General features: G+C 39.6%; 1 protein-coding gene across 1 annotated transcript in view; it reads right to left on the bottom strand.

The window, feature by feature from the left end:
* The window catches only part of apln (apelin), a 29,439-nt gene extending 8,486 nt beyond the window's left edge, over positions 1–20,953 (bottom strand). The window contains exon 1 of the mRNA XM_017307211.1: positions 20,547–20,953. Within this exon, the coding sequence (XP_017162700.1) occupies positions 20,547–20,613 (67 nt within the window). The 5' untranslated portion in view covers positions 20,614–20,953. The remainder of the gene's footprint in view (positions 1–20,546) is intronic.
* Between the last annotated feature and the right edge of the window lie 476 nt (positions 20,954–21,429).

Below are 21,429 nucleotides of genomic sequence, written 5' to 3'. Positions count from 1 at the left end.
CATTATGTAAAGATTACACTTCATGATGACAGTCATAAACATTTATAAAGACTTTAATGCTACGAAAGTCTTCAAACAGTGTTACCATCAGCTGGATTTAGGTCTGGACTTTGACTGGGCCATTCCATCACATACTTGTATTTTGAGTCGTTGCCACCTGAACTAGAGAAGGAAACTTTCTTTTCTTCTTTTTTCTGAGACAATCTTCCCTCAGTGCCTTTACTTCCTGCATCTCCAGTCACAAAGCTGATTGACATTATTCACATGAGGTCATGACATTCCTCCCCTCGGGGCCACGGGCGCCATTTTTAGATTCCCCAGGGAACGACCGTCTTTACTGCGGCCCAAGTGAGGACAAGGCTTAAGTCCGCCGGACGACTGCAGAGACTCTAAAAGTTCAAAAAGTTACTTAGCGAGGCAGCGGAGGAGCTCAGAAAAGATGCCAGGTTTGCACTTTCCTTAAGACTTTTCTCATGACTTGGTGTGGGTTGAGGCAGTTTTGATGTTAAATGCTCTTAAAAGAACAATTCATCTCTTTTTTTAACTAGTTCATTTAAACAACAACAAAAAAAAACTTTAAGAGCAGAAATCAGAAAAATGACTTTTTTTTCTGTCATCCAGCTGTGGCTTCATGAAGGTTTTTATTAAACTCAGGCCTTTCAAGTCTCGGTGCTTAAACAGTAACGATAGAGTCAGACAGCCAGCTGAATGTTTTGAGCTTATATCCCTGAAATGCCAGACGTCTTAAGTTGCATTTCCACACTAATCTTCTTCCGTGACCATATTACTCAGCTATAGCTGTGGGCCAACAGTGGGCTAATTCATTTGCAGCATATTTCCACATCTGAAGCATATCTTTGACCCTTGGAGCGCTAATCTGTGCATTATCCTCTTGTTATTGTTCACATATGCAGTGGAACAGGGACGTTCACACATCCTGGAGGAATTCAGCGCGTTTCTTTCAGGTCCTGAATGGTAGAAAGAAGAAGCTGGGAGTATCATTGGGGGTCGTGTTTCTCCTGATTTGCCCATAAAAACACCCTTTGCATTCAGATGCAGAGCACACAGAGACGCCAGAATGAAGAAAAGAAACTATTATAAATCTTACCTGCAGAAAGTAGTTGTTTAAGCTGATGCAAGGAATCACGTGTAATAAGAAACTTTGAACATTTCTTTAAGGACTTAACACTTAAAGTATGCAACGTTGAAATTGGTTCAAATGTTGAATTAGTCAGAAGTCGGGCCTGAATAAATGCATTCACCCCATTAATGTTAATATTAAACAACTTGCAAGTTGCAGAGAAACTGCGATCTGGACGAGTTTCTGGTAAATTTCATGCTGGATATTTGACCTCTCGCCTTTAAAAGGTTAGTTCAGATCGTGTTTTTTTAAATAGTTCGTATATTTTTTTACGGCTGAGGTTCTAAAAAGTTGATGTTAGTTTGCTTTATCCATTCAAAGCCCAGTTTGACATCATTTCCAGCCAAAACACCCAATTCTGTTCCTGATAGTTGAACATTTTGGACGTAGTTTTCATTCTTCCAGTGGCAGCAAAACAAACCCTCAGCATGAAGCTGCCACTGCCGTGCTTGGTAGCTGGGAAAGTGTTAACAAGCTTTACGTTAACATTGTGACCAAATCAATAAATATTTCTGAATCAGCTTTAGATTAACTCATTAACTGATAACGGTTACTGCCAATGGAAAACTTTGGATGTAGCAGGTTTCAGACGGGCTTGCAGACATCGCTGAACCATTCAGGAAAGCAATTTGTTTGAAAACACACCCGATACTCTGCTGCACATTACCGGTGTTTAGGTTTCCCTCCACTTTAAAGACAGCAACACATACACACCGCAGTGCGAGTTTGTAGAAGTAATTGCGCCCCGGCTCACACAAACTCGCCTGTTTTTCCTCTCCGGGTGGCTCAGCCTGTCACAGTCCGGCTCCATAATGAGACAATTTAGACGTCTCCTGTCATTGCAAGCTGTCAGTCGAAGCTCCTCGCCGGGGATTCAGGGGGAGCATCCCGCCATCCTCCTGACAAATCTCAGCCTGTCCTATCCGGCTACGGAGGGAAAAGTGTAATGAAAGCTTCTAAAAATAAGCCAGCCTCGGCGATAACACCAGTGGTATAGATTAACTCTCTGTGGGGAGAGGATATCAGCGAAGTTGACGGGTGGCTTTTATCTCGACTCCTCTGTAGTGGAGGGGCTGTAGATCGAACATGGCGGCACGAATGAGAGCGTGGAAATGTTTTATAAATCTGTAAGTTACAGTAAGGATCTATATTCTCTTCAAATGTATACATGGAAGTCAGCCAAGCTAATTGCTAATGTTTAAAATGTTAAAAAATAATTTAAATGATCAGTAAAGCCTTGCTCTGTCACACAGCACCGTATTGTATTTTTGGTATCGATCTTCTGATACAAAATAAATACAGGAACGTTATCACAGATACTGATTGATGTGTGATCAAACGTCTGAGGAAGAGGATCAGACGTTTGACTTTCCTCAGAAATCTGACTTTTGTCTCATAATTCTCAGTTTTGTCTCCTCTCAGAATTTCCTTTTTTATCTTTTTTTTTTTTTATTTGACCTTCCAGATTTTTTTATTCTATATAATTTTGACTTTATTTAAGAATTTTGACTTTTTACCCTCAGAATTCTGTTTTGTTTTTTCTCAGAATTTCAACTTTTTTTTTTCTTTTTACACAAAATTCTGGCTTTATTCTTGAATTCTGACTTTTTGTCTATCGACTTTTTTCAACCGAATTTTGACTTTTCCTCAGAATTCAGATTTTTTTCCCCCTTAGAAAGTTTTTTTTTTTTTTGGGTCGAAATTCAGACTTTTTCTGTCAGAATTCTGAGAAAAAAGTCAAACATGTTTTTAGTGGCTCTAATCCTCTTCTGTAAACTTCTGGCTTTAGGGTGTTTTTGTAGTTATTCCTTAGAGTTATTTTAACCAATACGGACTTTGGACAAACTTTAAGTATCAACAAAATACTTTTATAACACATTAATACGACAAACAGAGACAATAGTGAACCAAAGCAAATTAGTTAACATTTTTCCAAAATAAAGTAAAAAAAATTATCACTTACAGCAAATTTAAAAACTCTGTTTTTAGTTGAGAAACTACAATAGAAAAACAAAGTAAAATGTCACTTTGCTGAAGGAAAAATCTCTGAAGCCTCGATAAACATCTCCACAATCTGAAATAAGACCCAGTCTCTGTCCTGTCTTGTCTGATCTTTCCCCATGAGAGATCTCCATGTTTGTGTTGCTTTGGTCAAACGGCGAAGCGGCTGCTGGATAACACGTGTCCCACCACAGTCAGCATCTCTCCACCATCTCTGGTGACCTTCAAGCCCCCACTTGCCCCCTTCCCATCAAAACTCAGCACATCTTCCCTTGCTTGGTAATTCTCTCATTAAAGTTTAATAACAGGGGAATTTCAGGAATGCTTTGTTATCGCTGCTACTAGCGTTACCTCCACTGCTTTGAAAATGAGAAGAGTAGGCGTGTGCATGTGTGGAGAGGTAAAAACGATTAGTTGATAATGTCAGAAACTGGCCGGTCCCCGTGGTAATGATGAATGGCCGCTTCCCGTTTCCTCGTCCTAGTTTTGCCAACTCCTGAGGTGAAATCTGTTATGATGTCTTCTTTAAATGGCCGCCTCTCCGTCTTGTTGTGGCCTTGTAAAAATAGGAATGCGGCTCCATCAGCCTAGAGAGATATACATCCTCTGCTTGTCCGTCCAGTCGTTTGGTCCAACGCCAGGCTGCCCTGATGGCTACCGAGAGCGAAATATATATCACAGCTGGGTGTCGATATGGAAACGCCTCGAACGAGCAGCAGCCGCTTATTGATAGTTGCAAAGCTGATTTGTAAGTATTGGCTGCCAAAACCGCCGCCGCTGCCGTAATAAATGTGTATAAATGGGAGCGGCAGGATAATGGGTTTTCTAACAGATTAAACCGTGCTGGTCTGGAAGTTTAACTACAGCAACAAACGCTCACATTCATCAGAAAACATCAAGTGTCAAACATGCAGAGTTTGAAGAACGACCAACAGATTTCACCCCCACTTGGTTTAATTTTCTTTGTCGATGCAAATTGATTTGTTGCTCTGAGTTTGTTTTTCTCTTGTTGCTCATCTCTCATCAAACTCATCAAGAATCTGCAGCGTGCAATCTCATAGTTCACTTTCATGGTCGGCTGAGCTTTTCAAATCTAATCTCTCCTCTGTGGGTTATTTTCACAGTTGTTATATCTCTTATCTGACACTTCATCGCTCTGCTTCTGGCTGCTTTTTCTATGGATGTTCACTGAGCCCTAAGACCTGCACAGGAATAGAAATATATTGTTTTGTTCTTATTTATGTGGCATAAAAAAAAAAACAACTGAAAACCAAAATGGATGAATACACTTCAAAACACAAAATCTAACCAAGTATTTTTGGTGTAGTTTTGTTTAAAGTCAATAATTTCTTAATGTTGACTTAAACAAGCTCCCGTATATTTCTGTAAAGTTACTTGTAAGTTAGTTTTCTTATTTTAAGTGCAATAAGCTATTTGCACTAGTAACTAGATAATAAACATTTAGTGTTTGCAGTGTAGTTTCAACACTCTGTTACAACAAACTAAGTTCAGTGAATTAGTTTTCTGCTGCAGGTAACATACTGACTGCTTTAAAAGCTCCACAGAATCGTACTTCAAACCTAGAAAGCCCTTTTGATTTTAGGTGAAAATGCCTTTGTAATTTCCCAACAGTCTGTGATGTTTTCTTTATATAATAAGGACAATAAACTTGTTAAATGTTATGTTAGATATGTGACTGAAGAGGCAAATTACAACTTTTTCACATTGTTTTCTTACTTTGTTGTTGTTGTTTTTTTTATTAAAGGAATGAATATTCATTCTGAGTTTCTGTGAAAGGTTTATAAGCAGGTCATTTCTAGTTATCTAGTTGATAACAGTCAAAAGCTTTTATTAATTTTTACACCACATTTCTTTACTTTCAAATTGTTATTCTTGTCTGTGGACGATAAAAAAAACATTTTCATTACATATTTTTCCACAAAATCATTCTTGGATGATGAAATTTTAGTCAGCCTGATTTCAGAATGAGTTCTTTTAGGGCATCTTGTCTTTAAATCTAAATAAGCTGGTCACGCCCCCCAATACAACGTTTACACTTGCACCTGAAAGTGGCTGCAAACAAATGCGCAATTATCCAACTCTGCATCTTTGAAAAGCAGAAGTGGAGCCTTCTGCACAACCAACAAAATGTGGAGACACACACACAACGCTACAACACGCACAATGCTAAAACCAGCTGATCAAACATGCTGGAACTCCAATTGGGATGTTGGTTAATGGGCCCCGTCAATTATAGCTCAGCATTGTGGAGGTTTTTGAAACGGCTAATTTTCAGACGACAACAACAAAAACTAACGTTAAAAAAGAGGCTCTTTCTTTCTAGCATCTGAGACCCACATGGAATTACAGAAATGTGCAGATTGCTTTTAAAACTGCATATATTCATGTTCCACAGAATTATATAAAATCAATAGTAATGCAGTAATACTTTAGCGTTAGCCGTGTCATGAGAACTCCTCAGTGTAAGAGAGGAAGAGTTCGTTCCCTGGTGAGTGTAGCTATGGTGTTTTGCCATGACGTTGGAGATGCAGGCTCGCTGTCATGTGTCTTCCTCCTTCATTCACTAAAAGGAGAGGAGTAGCTTCTGCTAATGCACTGCTTTAGCTTGGCATTACCTCAGACATACTAACCCACACATCCAGACAGAATCGTGTCAAGAGCGGAGATGCTCATGCTGCATAAGCACATTAAGGGATCAGGGTTATTAAGCCAAGGATGAAGTGTGTAAAATGTGCCAGAAACGGAGCCAAACATTCTTTTAACATAGCATAAGCCCCATTAGTGCTGCAGCATCACACGGTGGATTTGCTTGGGGCCTGACGGCCTCCCCACACATTCATCCTGCACATATGGACGGGTTTGTGCCAAAGAAGCTCTGCTTTGGTCTTTTTCTTTAAAAGTTGTAATTGATATCTTGATTTAATTTGTTTATGCTGATGTAGTATATTCCTACTGTAGCCTATTTTAATGTTCTCGCTGGTGTATTATTTCAGTGATTAGATTAATCACGATGAATTGAAAGTCATCTAATTTAGTAACCGATTAATTGTTAACTTCTTTTCTTGTTTTGAATTGAATTGTTTGTTTATTTCCATCTTTTAACATATTTCTAGTATTGTATAAGAGGCTTAAATAAAAAATCTGCAGAATGTGCCAAAATAATTAACATAATAATCGATTAATCATCAAAATAATCAATTAATTTTCAGAATAATTGATTCATCACCAGAACAATAGAGAGAATAATTGATTGAAGGAATAATCGATTAATCCTCAGACTAAAACAATAGAGATTATTGGTTGTCGGGTTAATCGATTAATCGTCAGAATAATCTAGGGTGATCGATTAATCGTCAGAATAATTGATACATTAACTGTCAGAATAAATCAAAATAAATGATAGCTAAATTAATCGTTAGCTGTTAAATGCCGCATATTGCTCTCCCACCAGCCAGTCTGGGCCTCGGTAGAAACTGGTACCGATCGCTTGCTGACTTTCAGGCCTGGTTGCCATGGCAGCCGTTGTGAATGGTGCTCAGTTTGGAGCAAAGAGTCTGACAGTGTCAGCTGATATCGACCAGGTTCTCAGTTTACAGTTTTTCCTCTGCACGCAGTCAGAATGTGCGGTGATGTCTTCGGGCTCCTCTGCGGGCCGCCTCACTCTACATTTGAGTGCTCCTCGCAGGCACAACCAGGGGATGGGGGTTATCTTGGTCACAAGCACTTTTCTTTTTATTCCTGCTGGGGACTGTTTGATATGCATCATTGTTGTTGCGTGATAATGCTAGGCCTGTGGTTGAGCTGAAGGCTGGCTTTGTCTACACCAAAATCCGGCGAGGAAACCAAAGTGCATGAAAAGTTACTCCCATTACTGAAAGCTTTTGAGCTTAACCCCTTCCAAACCCGGCTCTGGAAGTTACCCCCCGCACTCTCTGAAGGTACAAAACTAATTAAAAACAAACCGGGCGGCCCTGAGGCTTCTGACTTTCCACAGATGTCCTTCTGAGTCTGTGAAGTGCAGAGTGTACGGCCCTGAATTAGAGACTGTATGAAATGATGAGGTGTGAGACGGCATGCTCCGCCATGATCAGAGCTCTGCCAGTTCAAAGGGCCTGCCTGCAGCAGTTAATGAAGCCAGTGACTCCCCTCACCACTTGACTGCCTCTTGGTTTATTCACAATCTCACTCCAGCTCAAGAGGTGAATTTGTGGCTACAAGGTTACTGTGGGTTGCTACCCACTGAAAATGACCAAAGAAAGGAAACCATATATCCATCTGAGTGGGAAACCACAACGTGTTCACTCCTTTTTTATCATAAGACATGTTGAGAAGTCTTACATTTTCAAAAGATCGACATTTTTACTTTAAATGTGTAACGATTATATTAGTAATCCATTATTCTATTGATTACTCTGATGATTAATCAAAGATTAGTCGATTAATTGATTAATCATATAAAATGTTGTCGCATTTTCCAGCTTTTTGCAATATTAGAAATGCATTAAAAGATGCAAATAAACAAATAATTCAGTTCCAGATAAGAAAATAAACATGTTATTGGCTAAAATGCAACAACGGAGCATTCCTTCAGTGAACGCTCGATCATTTGTAGCAAAAGATGAATCTGCAGCTAAAAAGTACTTCTAACATCAACTTGTGAAAATTTTAGTCTTTTTCTGCCTGACTTAACGTCAACACAGTGTGAGGCTAATCTGTTTTCTATTTTTTGATCAATTAATCACCTGAACAAAAGAGAATAATCAATTAATCCACAGAGCAATCGATTAATCATCAAAGAATCGATAGAATAATTGTTCAATCTTCAGAATTTCTATTTTTTTTAGTTTAACTGATTAATAATTGGACAGCAAAAGGTGCTTTATAGTAGATTTTTATTCTTACAGAATTTGAACCAGGTGGTGCTAAAACTATGCCACTTCTTGTTTTTTGGTCTCAGAGACGTCCATCCCATACAAAATGTTTCTAAATAAGCTCCTTTTTAGACTGTTTTTTAAGGTGATATAGATTTTTTAAAACTCATTATTTAAGGCGTATATGTCAAACTCAAGGCCCGGGGGCCTAATTTGGCCCGCCATAGCTTTTTATGTGGCCCTGTAGGCTCCAAATTACACCAATAAGTCCTTCCAGTTTTTCACAATTTGCAAAATTCACACAAAATCAACAAATCTCCACATTTTCTTTTTACTTTTCAGATTTTCTTTAAATTGGTCAAAATCTTGACTGTTTATCGATATTTTAACAGTTTGATTGGTTTTATCAACACATTGTGGCACAACCGGCCCTTTAAGGACAATAAGATTTTTGATATGGCCCAAAATGAAAATGAGTTCAACGCCCCTAATTTAATCCATCACATAAACCTTCCTTACTTAGCAATAAACAAAAAATATTTTTGTTTTCTCTTATACATTGTTTTTTAAAATTTCTTCTTGTCTTAAACAATAACCCCTCTCTCTTACATTTTTTCCATATTGTGTGGAATATACATGTATAAATATATATTTTTTCAGATTTTGGGATACGTTATAGAACAGGTTAAAGTCTTGTACCATTTTTCAGCTGGAATGTGGTCAACAGCCTGAGACACAAACACAAAACGCCTCCACAGGGAGGTTTTTCCTCCCAACTTTCCACTGGATGAGCCAAACATGGGCGGCTGTAGGAGCAGGGGAGATGCTGGGTCTGCTGTTTCCGATAACGGCGTCACCCGTACGATGCAGGCGGTAGGTAACGATGCCAACCGTTGCCCTGATCTCCAGAGACCGCGACGTCAAGGGCAAAGGGATCCTCCAACCATCCGTTTCCATGGACACACACATCAGAAGTGCAGACCAGGCCCCTCCCTCACCTGCGTCGCCCTGCTGTGAATCTGCATGTCTTCCTCCATTAGATCCGTAGCAGAAAGAGAGAAACTGGGAGCCACAGCAGAGCAGGTTTCACTGCAGCTTTTAAAAATGTGAGGCAGACGGTTTCACCTGAAGAAAATACGGAGTATTTAGAGGGAAAAGAGCGCCTGCATTGCGTCAGTTTCTGTGTTTCTTAACCAAACTTAAAGTTATCAAAGAGAAACTCATGAGCCAGATTTTAACCCCAGGAAGACGTGTGTAATCTACAGCCAGGCCTGTCGCAGTAATTAATATGTCATGATACATTTAAATGAGCTCAATGGTTTCTGTTTGCATGATTTATTGTTTTCTACTAAACCTGGATGGTAAAAGGCTTCATTTTGGTGTTTTAGCCTTTTTTAAAGGATAATTTTGTTTTGCAGAGGCTTAATTCATTCATTTGTTGTTTTTGTTTATTTATTTTGGACATTTAAAATGTCAAACAGAAATAATCCTGCAGAATGAGAAAGAAAATGTTATCCATTGTTTGTATATAGAGAAGATAAAAACTTACTGCAAAATTAAAATTTTCCTTAAATTTCTAGTCTTTTATTGAATATATTTATTTTTCCTCGTACTTTTTAAACAGATTTACAGGATTTTACCTTTTTTTATGACGCTCTTGTCTTGCATTACTGTGTTTTCCTTTAACGTGCTGCACACATAAAATCGTGTGCAGCACGTTTTCTGGTGTTTTCTAGGTCAATCCAGCTCAATGAAACACGATAACCAAATTCGTCACACATATTTAGTGAGGAAATAAATTTCTGCAGACTTTCGCTGACGGGTTGAGCTGCAGGTGAGCTGAAGTTCAGATTGTTTTTTATTGGTCCGCTCTGCCCAGAGGGAGAGGATAAACCGTTTTCCTGATCCGGAGGCATGTTTATGAATTCCTTATATTGTTTAGCTCTTCTATTTTTACAAACATCTGTTTGCGTTCAGGGGCCAGAGCGAGAGAGAGGGACCCAGCGTGGGGCCCCATCCCGATGCAGGAAGCAGCATGTGGGGAGACCCGGGCTATTATTTAGAGGCTGATGGTTCGATTGACCAGCGTCTGAAAGTGTGAAATAATCTCCAAAGGGAAATAACATTTGTGATCAAAGGCAGAGCGATTTGGATGAATAATGTATGATTTCATCAATGGATGATTCTGTTGTTACTGAGGGACCCAGGAGTGAGGAAGATGAGGAAGATGAGGAGTGTAAGAGCAGAGGCGAAACCCAGATGATGAGCATCAACATGTTCGGTTGTTTTCTGAAGTCTCAAAAAGAAACAGCAGGGAGGAGAAATTTACACTGCAAAAACACTAAATCTTACCAAGAATTGTTGGTCAAGTAGTTTCTTGTTCAAACATCTTAGTTTTTTCTTATTTCAAGTCATTTTTTAGCAAGATATACAAGCTTGTTTTAGGTCAATAATTCCTTATTGATTAAAAAGTACTTAGTCCACTGGCAGATTACTTGATTTATAACAAAATATTCTTCCCTTAAGTAAAATAATCTACCACTGAAAGTCCTATTTTCTCCTCCATATTAAGGAATTATTGACTTAAAACAAGCTTCTATATTTTGCTAAAAAAGTTACTTGTAACTATAGTTTGTCTTAATTCAACTGTACTAAGATATTTGCTCTAGAATATAATAATGTAATATTTGCTCTAGAATATATAAATGTAATATTTTTTTTTCAGTGAGCACATAATTGTAAAGTGGAGTTCAAATAATAAGTAGTTTTATCCCCCTTTTTTATATATATATAACTAAAAATCTGAGTGATTTACTTTTATCTAAACTGAGTCAAAACTTTGCAGAACAAATTTTTATTCCAGCTAAAAGTCTTTTGTGCATCTTTGGACAACTAGAGACTGAAAATGTTTGCTTATTCTGCAAAACTGCTCAAGGGTTGAAACGATTAATCAGATTAATCGTGATGAATCAATTATTGAAATAATCGTCGACTAATTTAGCAATCGATTAATCGTTAACTGGAGTACAGAGACTCAAAAAGTCGATTTATTGAAAGAACAACACTGTATGGATTGTTTTATCAACAAATGGCTGTTTTTGATTCTGTTTTCTTCAGTTAGCTAATTTTGTGATTAATTGTTGATTGTTATTTGAATAATTGATTCATCGCGATTAATCTGACTGATCATTTCAGCCCTACTTGAGATATTCATTTTATCCTGCTCTAGACTGATTTTTTCATGTATCTTTTTTCATCCACTTCACAAATATGCAGAACTTTATCTAAAACACCCTAAGATATATGTCCACATTTATAATGTACAACATTAAAAATGTGAAAAAGGTTCAAGAAATATGAATACTTTTGCCAAGCCATGTATCCACAAATTCACAAGCACTAAAATCGATCATCTTAGTCAGATAAGTAGAAGATTTGCAGCGTTTTTAATCACAAAGCGAATTACAGCGATGCATAATGGCTGCTGTGGAGGTTTATTGTAGCGTCAGTGTCCACATTTATTCCCTGTCAGACTGATTTCCTCTCCTTCCACTCAGCTGCTGAAAAATGATTTCCTACGACAAATGGTATCTGTAAAGCAATATAAAAGTGTCACATTTTCACATTCTGGACTCCAACAAATGGAGCCTGAAAGTAATTAGAGCACCTGCATCCTTAAAGGCCGCAGCATTTATTCTGTTCTCTGGCAGCCGCCTTAATAAAAACGTCGACTCGGGTCGCGATCAGGAATCCGATCTGCCGGTACAAACACTCTCAATGCAACACTTCATGTTGGGGGGGAAAGAGTCATAAATCATTTCTCTTATTGGACGCAAAACGGAGCGCTTTCTGAAAATATCTGGGTCTAATTAAGTTTTAAGGAGTGCACACACATCCCCCCCAACTACACTGGACACTAGAAGAGGAAGCAGATCAGGTTTATTACTCCCTTGATTAAATATATCTTTAGAAAAAATACAACAAACGACTCCTTAGCTGGAAATCTCAAGCAGCCTCTCAGCTCCTTCCTGTTTGCCCTTTTCCTCTTCTGCCCCCTTTGGACCATCTTTTACTTCCCCTCCTTTGCTTTTTCTCTGCTTCACTGGATTTGCTCTCCAGGGAACATCTAAGTGAGTAGATTTATTCATTTTAAAGGCTCTGAATTACATTACAGCAGTCGCATATGCCAAAGTCTTCAGCCGCCGATCTCTCCTGAGGCCGTCAGCCCAAACGTTGCTCTTATATCCAAATGAGCTTCGAGTTTTCGCTAAATCGACTCAGACCAGCTCATTAGTGGGTGTCATGATGCACAGATGGGAGGGACAAAAAAAATCACCTTTCTGTGTTTTCTACCCTGGCATGATTCTGTAGTTTACATCATGGGTGTTCAAAGTGTGGCCCGGGGCCATTTGTGGCCCTTGACCTCAATGCAAACGTAGATGGTTGATGCAGAAAAGACACTTTTTACAGAGAAAAACATCTTTAAAAAATCTCCCAGTTTTACTGAACTCAAAGCATTCAGCCCCAAAAAGTGAGAAACCCGTCTTATAACACATGCATGCAAAACATTTTCTATGTTTTGTATCTACGATTATTTAAAATGTTACTTCAGTTCATTTTGGGGCAGATAAAATTTTTTAAAAGGCACAAAAAGTTTGTTTTAAAATGCTTCTTATGCCCCCATGTGCTTTAATGAGTTTGGCTCTCATGGCAAATTCAGCAAAAGGAAACTACTGAACTTTTCTGATTTTACACTGCAAAAACATAAAATCCTACCAAGTAGCTTTGGTAATGTTTCTAATCTCAGTGCACTTTAAATAATTACTAATAAGCTAGTAATTATTTACTAACATACAAGTAACTTTTCAGCCAGATATAGGATCTTGTTTTAAGTCAACAATATTTATTTCTTTAAAAAGTTCTAGTTCCACCGACAGATTAACTTACATAAAACATTTTTCCTGTTAAGAGAAATAATGTGCCAGTAGAATTAGAACTTTTGATACTTTAGTAATCGATTACTCTGACGATTAATCAACTAATTGGCATATTCTACAGGTTTGTCATTTAACTACTTAAATAACAAACCTAACATTGTAACGTTAGAAATACTTATGAAATCACAATGTTAGAAGTATTTCTAACATTGTATGCACTCATGCATGTATGCACTCATGCAAACCTCAATCAGTGCTTTTGTTTTCCAGCTTTTATTTATTAAGGCGGAACTGGTGGAAATGGGGAAAAAAAAAAAAAAACCTACGCTCATTTCCTTGTGTTTCTTCTGCACTTTGTTGTGCAGAACAAAGTGCAGAACTGGGAAGTATTTCTACTTCCCAGTTAGAAATACTGGGAAGTATTTCTAACATTGTGATGTCAGAAATACTTTAAAAAATGCAAATAAACGTGATTTGGTTCCTTTTTAAAATAAGAAACATTGTTTTGAACTGAGTGAAGCTAAAACTGGGGAAACTCCAGTTATCAATGATTATTTCAATAATCGATTCATCAGGATTAATCTGATTAATCGTTTTAGGCGTATTATAAACTGATGTATGAAAGTTTGGCAGATCAAAACAGAGAATTAGTTTTGTCCTCAACTCATTTAGTTGTCATATTTCCCATTTTTTCTGCAGAATGAAAACATCCAGCTGGCACAATTTGAACTAGAATTTAATTTCACCCTGAATCAGTCACAACTTGAACTTAATCTCCTGTGAGTTAAAATGTCAGCCTTCCACATTGATGAGGAAATGTTTTCGCCCACATTTCACTTTAAAGTAGCTGATTGTTTATACAGAAACGCCATAATTTGACTCGAGCTGTAGGTAGTTGCAAAACGGACCCAAACTGTTTACCGCTCCAACCCCGTGCCTGGCGGCTAACGCGACATGTTTGAGATGGTGAGTTTGGTTTCATGCTATGCATGAGAACAAAACATCTCTGCTGCAGTGATTTCTGTCCAGAGGACTTTGTCCTGAAAATCCACAGTTTGCTTAAAGGCAACTCTGCTAATCTAAATCATGCTGCAACATCAACAAAAAGAGGCTTTCTCCTGGCAAGCTTTCCAAACATGCTGTACTTGTTTAGTTTTTTCTGACTGTAACTGGGTCAGTGGGGTCAGCGGCGTCGGAGGTGTCGCTCCGTCTTCCAGCCCTCAGATGTTTGACGTTGTTTAGATGTCCGACTCTGGGAAGACTGGCAACTGTCGAGCTTTTGTTTCCATCCAGGAATAAACTTTCGCAGTGTTGAATGTTGGAGTAAAAGCTGTTTAGATACGACCTCGTAAACCTTCATGGTGACAATCGATTCTCTAAACCACGTGTCAAACTGAGGGCCTGTGGGCCAAAACTGGCACGCTGTGGCGTCTTGTTTTGGCCCTCTAGACTGCAGAGGGACGCAAAAATAGAAACTTCAACGTAACATTTGTGCTTAGATACTATTTTATCAATCAAATATGGATGCAAGTTATTATCTGAGTTGATCTGAAGTTGATTGATCTTATCTATAGACTAAAGCGGCCATTTTATTAGGAGTATGAAAAGGACTGGCCATCTTTCCACAACATAAGGGAAAGCATTTTTAATATGTTGAATTAAAAAAAAGACATTTTAAGAGGAAACATTTTAACATTTTTGATATTTCCCCTTAAAATAAAGTTAAAATGAAATTTCAACATTATCTTGTGTCATCTGTATTAAATACTGACTGAATAAACTGAAAATTGTGGTTTTCTCACATTAATAAACGTAGACATTTCTAAATTATAACAAAACATGAACCTCTCAGATTGCTGAATAGAAAACTCAAAGCTGAATCTGTAGTTTGTTTGTCAAGTGTTTATATTTCAAAACAGAACCGCATAAAGTTCATTTTGCACCCGACACGGACTCGGTTTGAACCTCTTCTCTTTCCGGTTCTCGCATTGTGCTGCCATCTTTGTTTCTGTATTTACTACTCTTCTTAAGGTTGACGAGCAGTGCCCTCTGCTGGATGGCAGCCAAACTACAACACTGGGAGACGGTCAAGATAACTCAATTTAGTCTAATAACCATAAATCGACAGTTAATAAGTTGATTAATTGTTTGCATCCCTACGATCAAATCGAAGCAGTTTTAATCTGCGTATTGCTGCATTACATCAACTAGTTCGTCCAATTTATTGCTGAAATGTACGAGTCAAAGCCTCTTTTTCACTTTTGAGTTTTGCTAATTTTCTGCAAGAAACGGTCAAAAACATTGAGCTAAAGTGACACTAACTCCCACCTGCAGGTGGCAGTATTTCCCACTTCTGCTCCACTGCTGCCTCAACGTTACTTGATGTCAAGTTACAATCTGTGATCGATGTGGCAAGTAACAAAAAGTCACGTTTACTTTTATAAATAAATAAGCTCAACTATTTAAAATGTCTCATTAGTTCTACAAATCACTACTTTTTATTGCAAAAATAAATTATTGTGTTGATGAATTTGATGACTCGTCCAAATGTAATGTTTGTCTGGTTTCTCCATTGTTTTCTGAATGTTTTATTTCTTCTGACTTAGTTTTGTGTGTTTATGATTCTTTGAGCTCCCTTGTTGCTGAAATGTTAAATATAAATGAACTTGATTTTAAAAAACTCACAAATACAATCTTGAAGTTCCGGAGGGACTGATTAGTGTGAAAAGATGATCAATATGTCATTTAAAGAAGCGATTTCAGAGTTATTTATCGATATGTTAATGGATTTTATCGCCACATCCTTGATGTTGATGTTGCCCTAAATGAAGATGAGTTTCACGCGCTGCACTGAACTCAAACCCTCCATGCTTTGTGGCGTTTTTAAACTGGACTTGAAGGAAACGATTGTCTGCTGACATGCAGTATCAGTGTTTGAGTCGTCAGATTATTGGCTCCGTTTCGCTGCTGCATGAGGTGGAAATCCAGGGTCTTCATGCAGCAGACTCCATCTGACGCTGTGGGTGTGTTGCGTAGTGAGTAATATAAACCCAGCTGCTCCTCTCAAAGCTCCTGTGCCTAAAAAAAAAATCCTGTCGCTTTGATTTTACTGTAATCTTGTAATAACCTTTCTGCTTTTCCGCTCTTTGACCCGACGGCTTGCCCGCTGTTACGGAGTTATTATCCGCTGGACATCTGGAAGAGTTTAGCCGCTTCACTTTTAAACACACTGTCCATAATCACATCCACAGCCTCAAACATCTTCTTTACGTTACGCAGAGCTGATTCATCCTGCTTACATCTGATTCTGGTGCAGAAAGAATATTATTAGTCATGGGCCATTAGGCGAACTCTGTGTAGAAATACCAAGATTTTACAATTTCATGGTTTTAACACAACAATTTAAAACTAAAAAGCTTTTATAAAGGGATTGTTTTTATTGAAAACAGAAAAGAGACAGTAATTTTGGAGCCAATGTAGCGTAGGGAGTATTAGGATGATAAGATTTAATGTGTTTATAGTAACAGAATCTTAAGAAAACAGCCATACATTCTCCTTTTACCTACTGAGTAGCTTTTTATGGACGATGCCGACCATAAATACTAGAGATGTTTGTTTTTTCTTTTAGTCGTTGATATATTTATACTGTTTTTGTTGATTCTTGTCCTTTTATGCTGAAATAGTTTCTTCCACCAGTCATTGATTGTTTGTTTTTTTTTTTGTTTCTGGAAGGTAAACTGGAGCTTCTGATAAATTATAGATTAAATGACCTCGCCTAAACAGTTTGTTTTTGTGTTTTCTTTTTAGCAATATAGGATCTTGCTTTGAATCAATAATTCATGAGTATTTATGAGAAAGTGCCAGTTGCACTGGCAGATTATTTCACTTATAACATTGGAAAAATGTCTTTTTATAGCCAGAAGAGCTATTTTTTAAAATCAAAATTAAATAATGTTTAAGCCATTTAAAATGATCAGTTTGTCTAATTTTACTCTTTATAGGTAAATGTTTGAGTAAAATGAAAATGTTTTATTCTATGGACTTCTGACATCATGTCTCTGACATTCAAAGCAAAAATTTAGTATTTATTTGCAGAAAAGATGCAACGCTTTCAGACCTCAATAATGCAAAGATCAAAGTTAAAATTCATATAGAAACAACAATATTAATGTTTTAACTCAGAAATCAATACTTGGTGGAAAAACCAGGAGGTTTTCACTGCAGTGGGTCCAGAGCTGTTTGTAAGTTCATTAATGTTAGTTTTGTCTTATTTCAAGTGTACTAAGATATTTGCTTGACCAAAAATACTTGGTAGGGTTTTGTGTTTTTGCAGTGTAGGACTGTAAATCCAGAAAACTGCGTATTATTGGCACCTTAACGTTAAAACCCTTGACACCTTAAACTGATTAAGCCATCACAAAACGTCTTTGTTACTTAATGCGTCTCTGAGCATCAGAGCAGGCCTGTCCTGTACGGATATGCTGGCGCTACAGAGCCTGCGAGCCCAGACAACACATCAAAGTTTAATGCAGAATAATAGCTCTGCTGACAGCTCTCGTAAAGATGCCCTCTTCCCGAGCAGACGATTTCTCCCTCTGATAATCGCTGTGATCTGGGCGGCGGGTCACCTGCTCCGCTGCTGAACTGCATCTGCATACATGCATGCATGTCTGAGCCAGCTGCTGCTGCTGCTGCAGCTGGTGGTGGTGGTGGGTTTTTTATCTTCTGAAGTCTCCTGGTAAAGACTGACAGGATGGTTCCACGGCAGAGAAAAGTGAAGCTTTGATTTCTTGTAAGAGGCTGTGGCGGACGTGTTTTGTGAATAGGGACTGTTTACATGCCAACCCCGAGACTTTCACAGAGGGAGGAAGAGTGTTCGGCCTCAGAATGAATTATGGATACCACATGTCTAAAGCTGGAGGCCACTTTTCAGCCGGAGTGCTTTTCAAGGATGGGTAATTGAGGTGTGCTGCTAAAAGATGCTAATATTCCACAGAGAAGGCCTCAGAAGCTCATTTAGGATGCTGAATGGGTTTTATAAACAGCTTTAGGTTGTTGAATAAATTGCCTGTTGCACTACAGTTTTTGTTAATATGCATCTGCATCATAAATATAATTACACATGCACACTTCCGCACCCCGGGTCACAGAGATCCGGTTCTGTATTTGTTGCATCCGGCACACTTTCCTTTCTTTTAACCAATCTGTTGTTTCTTAGAGCCACAGAGAGAGGGAACGCTCCAAATGTGAAAACCAATTTCCTAAAGAGGACATGTTATGCAAATCTCACATTTTTATGTTGATACTATATCATTTGAGTCTCTGCTTCTTCCAAAAACAGCCCAAGTACTTGGAGAAAAACATGCAGCTGGTTTTTGGCAATTAGTTCATGTTTTTTGGTGTCTGGAAAATGGGTTGTTTCAAAAACCTCCCGAGCATAACATCACAAATTAGCAGGCACTGCCCGTCACCTAGCAGCCCCAGAAAGGCTCAGTCCGTTACCTAGCAACCCTAGAGAAGCTCAGCCCATTACCTAGCAACCCAAGTTAAGCTCCAACACATCTGACCACTTTATGCGCTGTACAATGGCTGCTGGAAAAGTATTTTGTTGTTGACTTACTATTTAGAAAAATCCTGTTGACATCCAGCTCCTAGTTCTGGTTTATCCAGAGGCTCTGGACTCTGTTGACCTTTTAATTTTTACACAATCGATATTTGACTGATTGGCTTCTTTCACTTCCTCTGATGCCTTTGATAAAACTACAAGCAGAATACAATTCAAAACAGAGCAGAAGATCAACGTCACCGTTCACAGCTTCTATTTCTGTTCTCTGATTGGCTGAATTTCAACCCGGGCAGAGAAATCCTCTTCAATGGGAGAAAGCCCAGACTGATCTGTGACGTGAGATTAGAATCACGCAAAGCGGCGCACGAGGGCAAAGGCCAGGCTAATTCAGAAACCACTTTCTGCATTCTTGGTTGAGCAGGAGGCTCTACTTCTGCTTTTCAAAGATATGCGGTTGTACAATTACGCATCTGTTTGCAGCCATTTTTACGTGCAAATTTAAACATTGAGTTGGGGGGCGTGGCCACCAGCAGCTTGTAGGTGACAAGACGCCCTGAAACAGGAGCTCAAAATAGGCAGAACTGAGCAGATGAAAATCTTAATATCTCAGAATGGTTTTGTGCAAAAAAATGTCCTGAACATGTTTTTTATAGACCTATAGCTCCATCCTAACCTGTTCAAGGAAGCATAATAGGTCACCTTTAAGATGAAAGGCTTCACACCCACTGCCTACATGCAGAGTCTCTTCCGACACCTTCCAGCGACGGCGCATACTGTAGCAGAGGCTTGTGCTACGCAGACACACTCGAGCTAGCATCCCTCCCCACACCCATCGGCGCCGCAACACGCTTGCATCCCTGCCTGCCTCCCGTTCACTCCATTTCTCCCTCTTCCTTCTCCTCCTGCCAGCAGAGCCAGCCGGGAGGGGAGCAGAAAAGGTGCAGAAGCAGAAGGACTCGACCGTCGAGAGGGATGAGCTTCCATTAAAAGCCCGAGGCGCAGCCGCCTTGTTTTCCCCCCTCACGTCGTTCGGTGTGGCACGGTGGGGTTTTTCAGGCGTGGAGCACGCTCAGCCACACGCAGGGCGTGAAAAGCGAGACTGGCTATGATGCTAGATAATTGCTTCCCATTTCCCCGTGTCCTCAGACAAAAATAGCATGTTGCCGGTGCAGCATGGAAGCTGTGATTGCTGTGGATCGATGCACAAAGTGGACAACATTTTCCAGGCATAAAGTCTGCACACCACCTAGCTAAATCATGCAAGAAATGCTCCGTATGCCAGCCTGCATAGTCTGGAAGGCTCCTCAACGTAAACACAGCTTGTGTGTGCGCTTTTGGTTTGGTGGCAATCCCAAATGTAGCCCAGACATTTACACAGGCCTAAGTGTTGTTTTTTCACACCTCAGTGCTACCTGCATCACATCCGCAGATTGAAACTCACCGCCGAACTCATTCCCTCCCTGAGCCAGCCCCCATCTCCTAACTTCATGTTTTTCTTCCACATAGCGGACATTTCAGGTCCGACGGACGACTCCACAGGAAAATTGTTTATGTTTAATCATCCTCATTGATGCATTTAGCAATTACAGGAGGCATGCGCGCATCTATAGGTGCTGCACAGCCAGAGGCATGTAAAAACAAACCAAGCTGCAAATAAACCAGATTCACCTCGCAGAACATGTGCATTGCAAATCCTATCTTTCATAAGAGCCAAAACTGGCTCCACACAGCGATAAACCGTCTCCAGGTGCTGCAAACGCGCATCCAGGTGAAGCAGGGAGGCGAAACGACAAAACCCACATTCAAGTTGAGTGTGAAGAACAACCACTGCAGTGCAGTACTGTACACAACCAGGTGCTGAGATCCTGCCTTTTTAGAGCCCACACCAGGCTAACCATGCTGGGTAACTGATCAACTACAGCTGTCTGCACAAACAGAGGGAGAAATATGAGCAGAAGGAAAAAAAGAGGGAGAGGACGAGCGACGGGTCCGGCCTCTCGCGTACTCACCAGCACCGGCAGGACACAGCAGAGACACCAAGAGCACAATCACCAGCGTCAGGATCTTCACATTCATTTCTGCACTCCCCTCTGGCTCTCCGCTCGTCACTCGCTGATATACTGTAGTGGTGTGTGTGTGTGTGTGAGAGAGAGTGTGTGTGTGTGTGGATGGGAGGGGGAGAGAGCAGCTGAGCGAGCAGTAAAAGAGAGAGAGAGAGAGAGAGACTGTTTGCCTCTGTGCGTGTGTGTCAGTTTCTAGGAATGTGTGTGTTTGTATATCAGTGTGTGACAGCTCCCTCTCCAAGACTGAAGGCACGTCTTTATCTGAGCGTCTCTTCTTCTGTCAGAGGATCCAATCAAGTTCAGAGGAGCTGGTCCAGGTCTGTCAGCGAGCCGGCGCGCTTGTGAGCCGACTCGGTCATGTGGCTTATGTATCACTGACTGTGGGTCACGGACAAGCCCTCCTGCCCCACCATCTCCACCCCTTTCCTGCAAACAGGCAAAAGCACGCGGCAGCGGCGGAGGAAACGGGGGGAAAGGGGCTGGCGCATGCAGGTTTATGATAAAACCCTCGTTGAAAAGGCTTTGAATCAAACGGGATCCAGAAATCTAAACACCAGCTCCTGATGGGAGGGAGGGAGATGAAAGAGAGGGAGGTGTGAGATGAGGTTTCCACACTGCAAAAACACAAACTGGTAGAAAAAAAACCCTTCAGTTCCACTGGCAGATACTTCACTTATTACGAGGACTTTTTCATCAATATTAAGGGATTAATATTAATATTAATAAGAGCCTCAGTATGTTGCTGAAAAGTTACATTTAAAGTTTGTTCTGTCTTATTTCAAGTGTACTAAGATATTGGCACTAGAAAATAGACAAAAATACTTGGTAA

Source organism: Poecilia reticulata, linkage group LG10 (genome assembly GCF_000633615.1).
Source record: "Poecilia reticulata strain Guanapo linkage group LG10, Guppy_female_1.0+MT, whole genome shotgun sequence".
Taxonomy (NCBI): Eukaryota; Metazoa; Chordata; class Actinopteri; order Cyprinodontiformes; family Poeciliidae; genus Poecilia; species Poecilia reticulata.
This window is presented reverse-complemented; position numbering and strand designations above follow the sequence as displayed.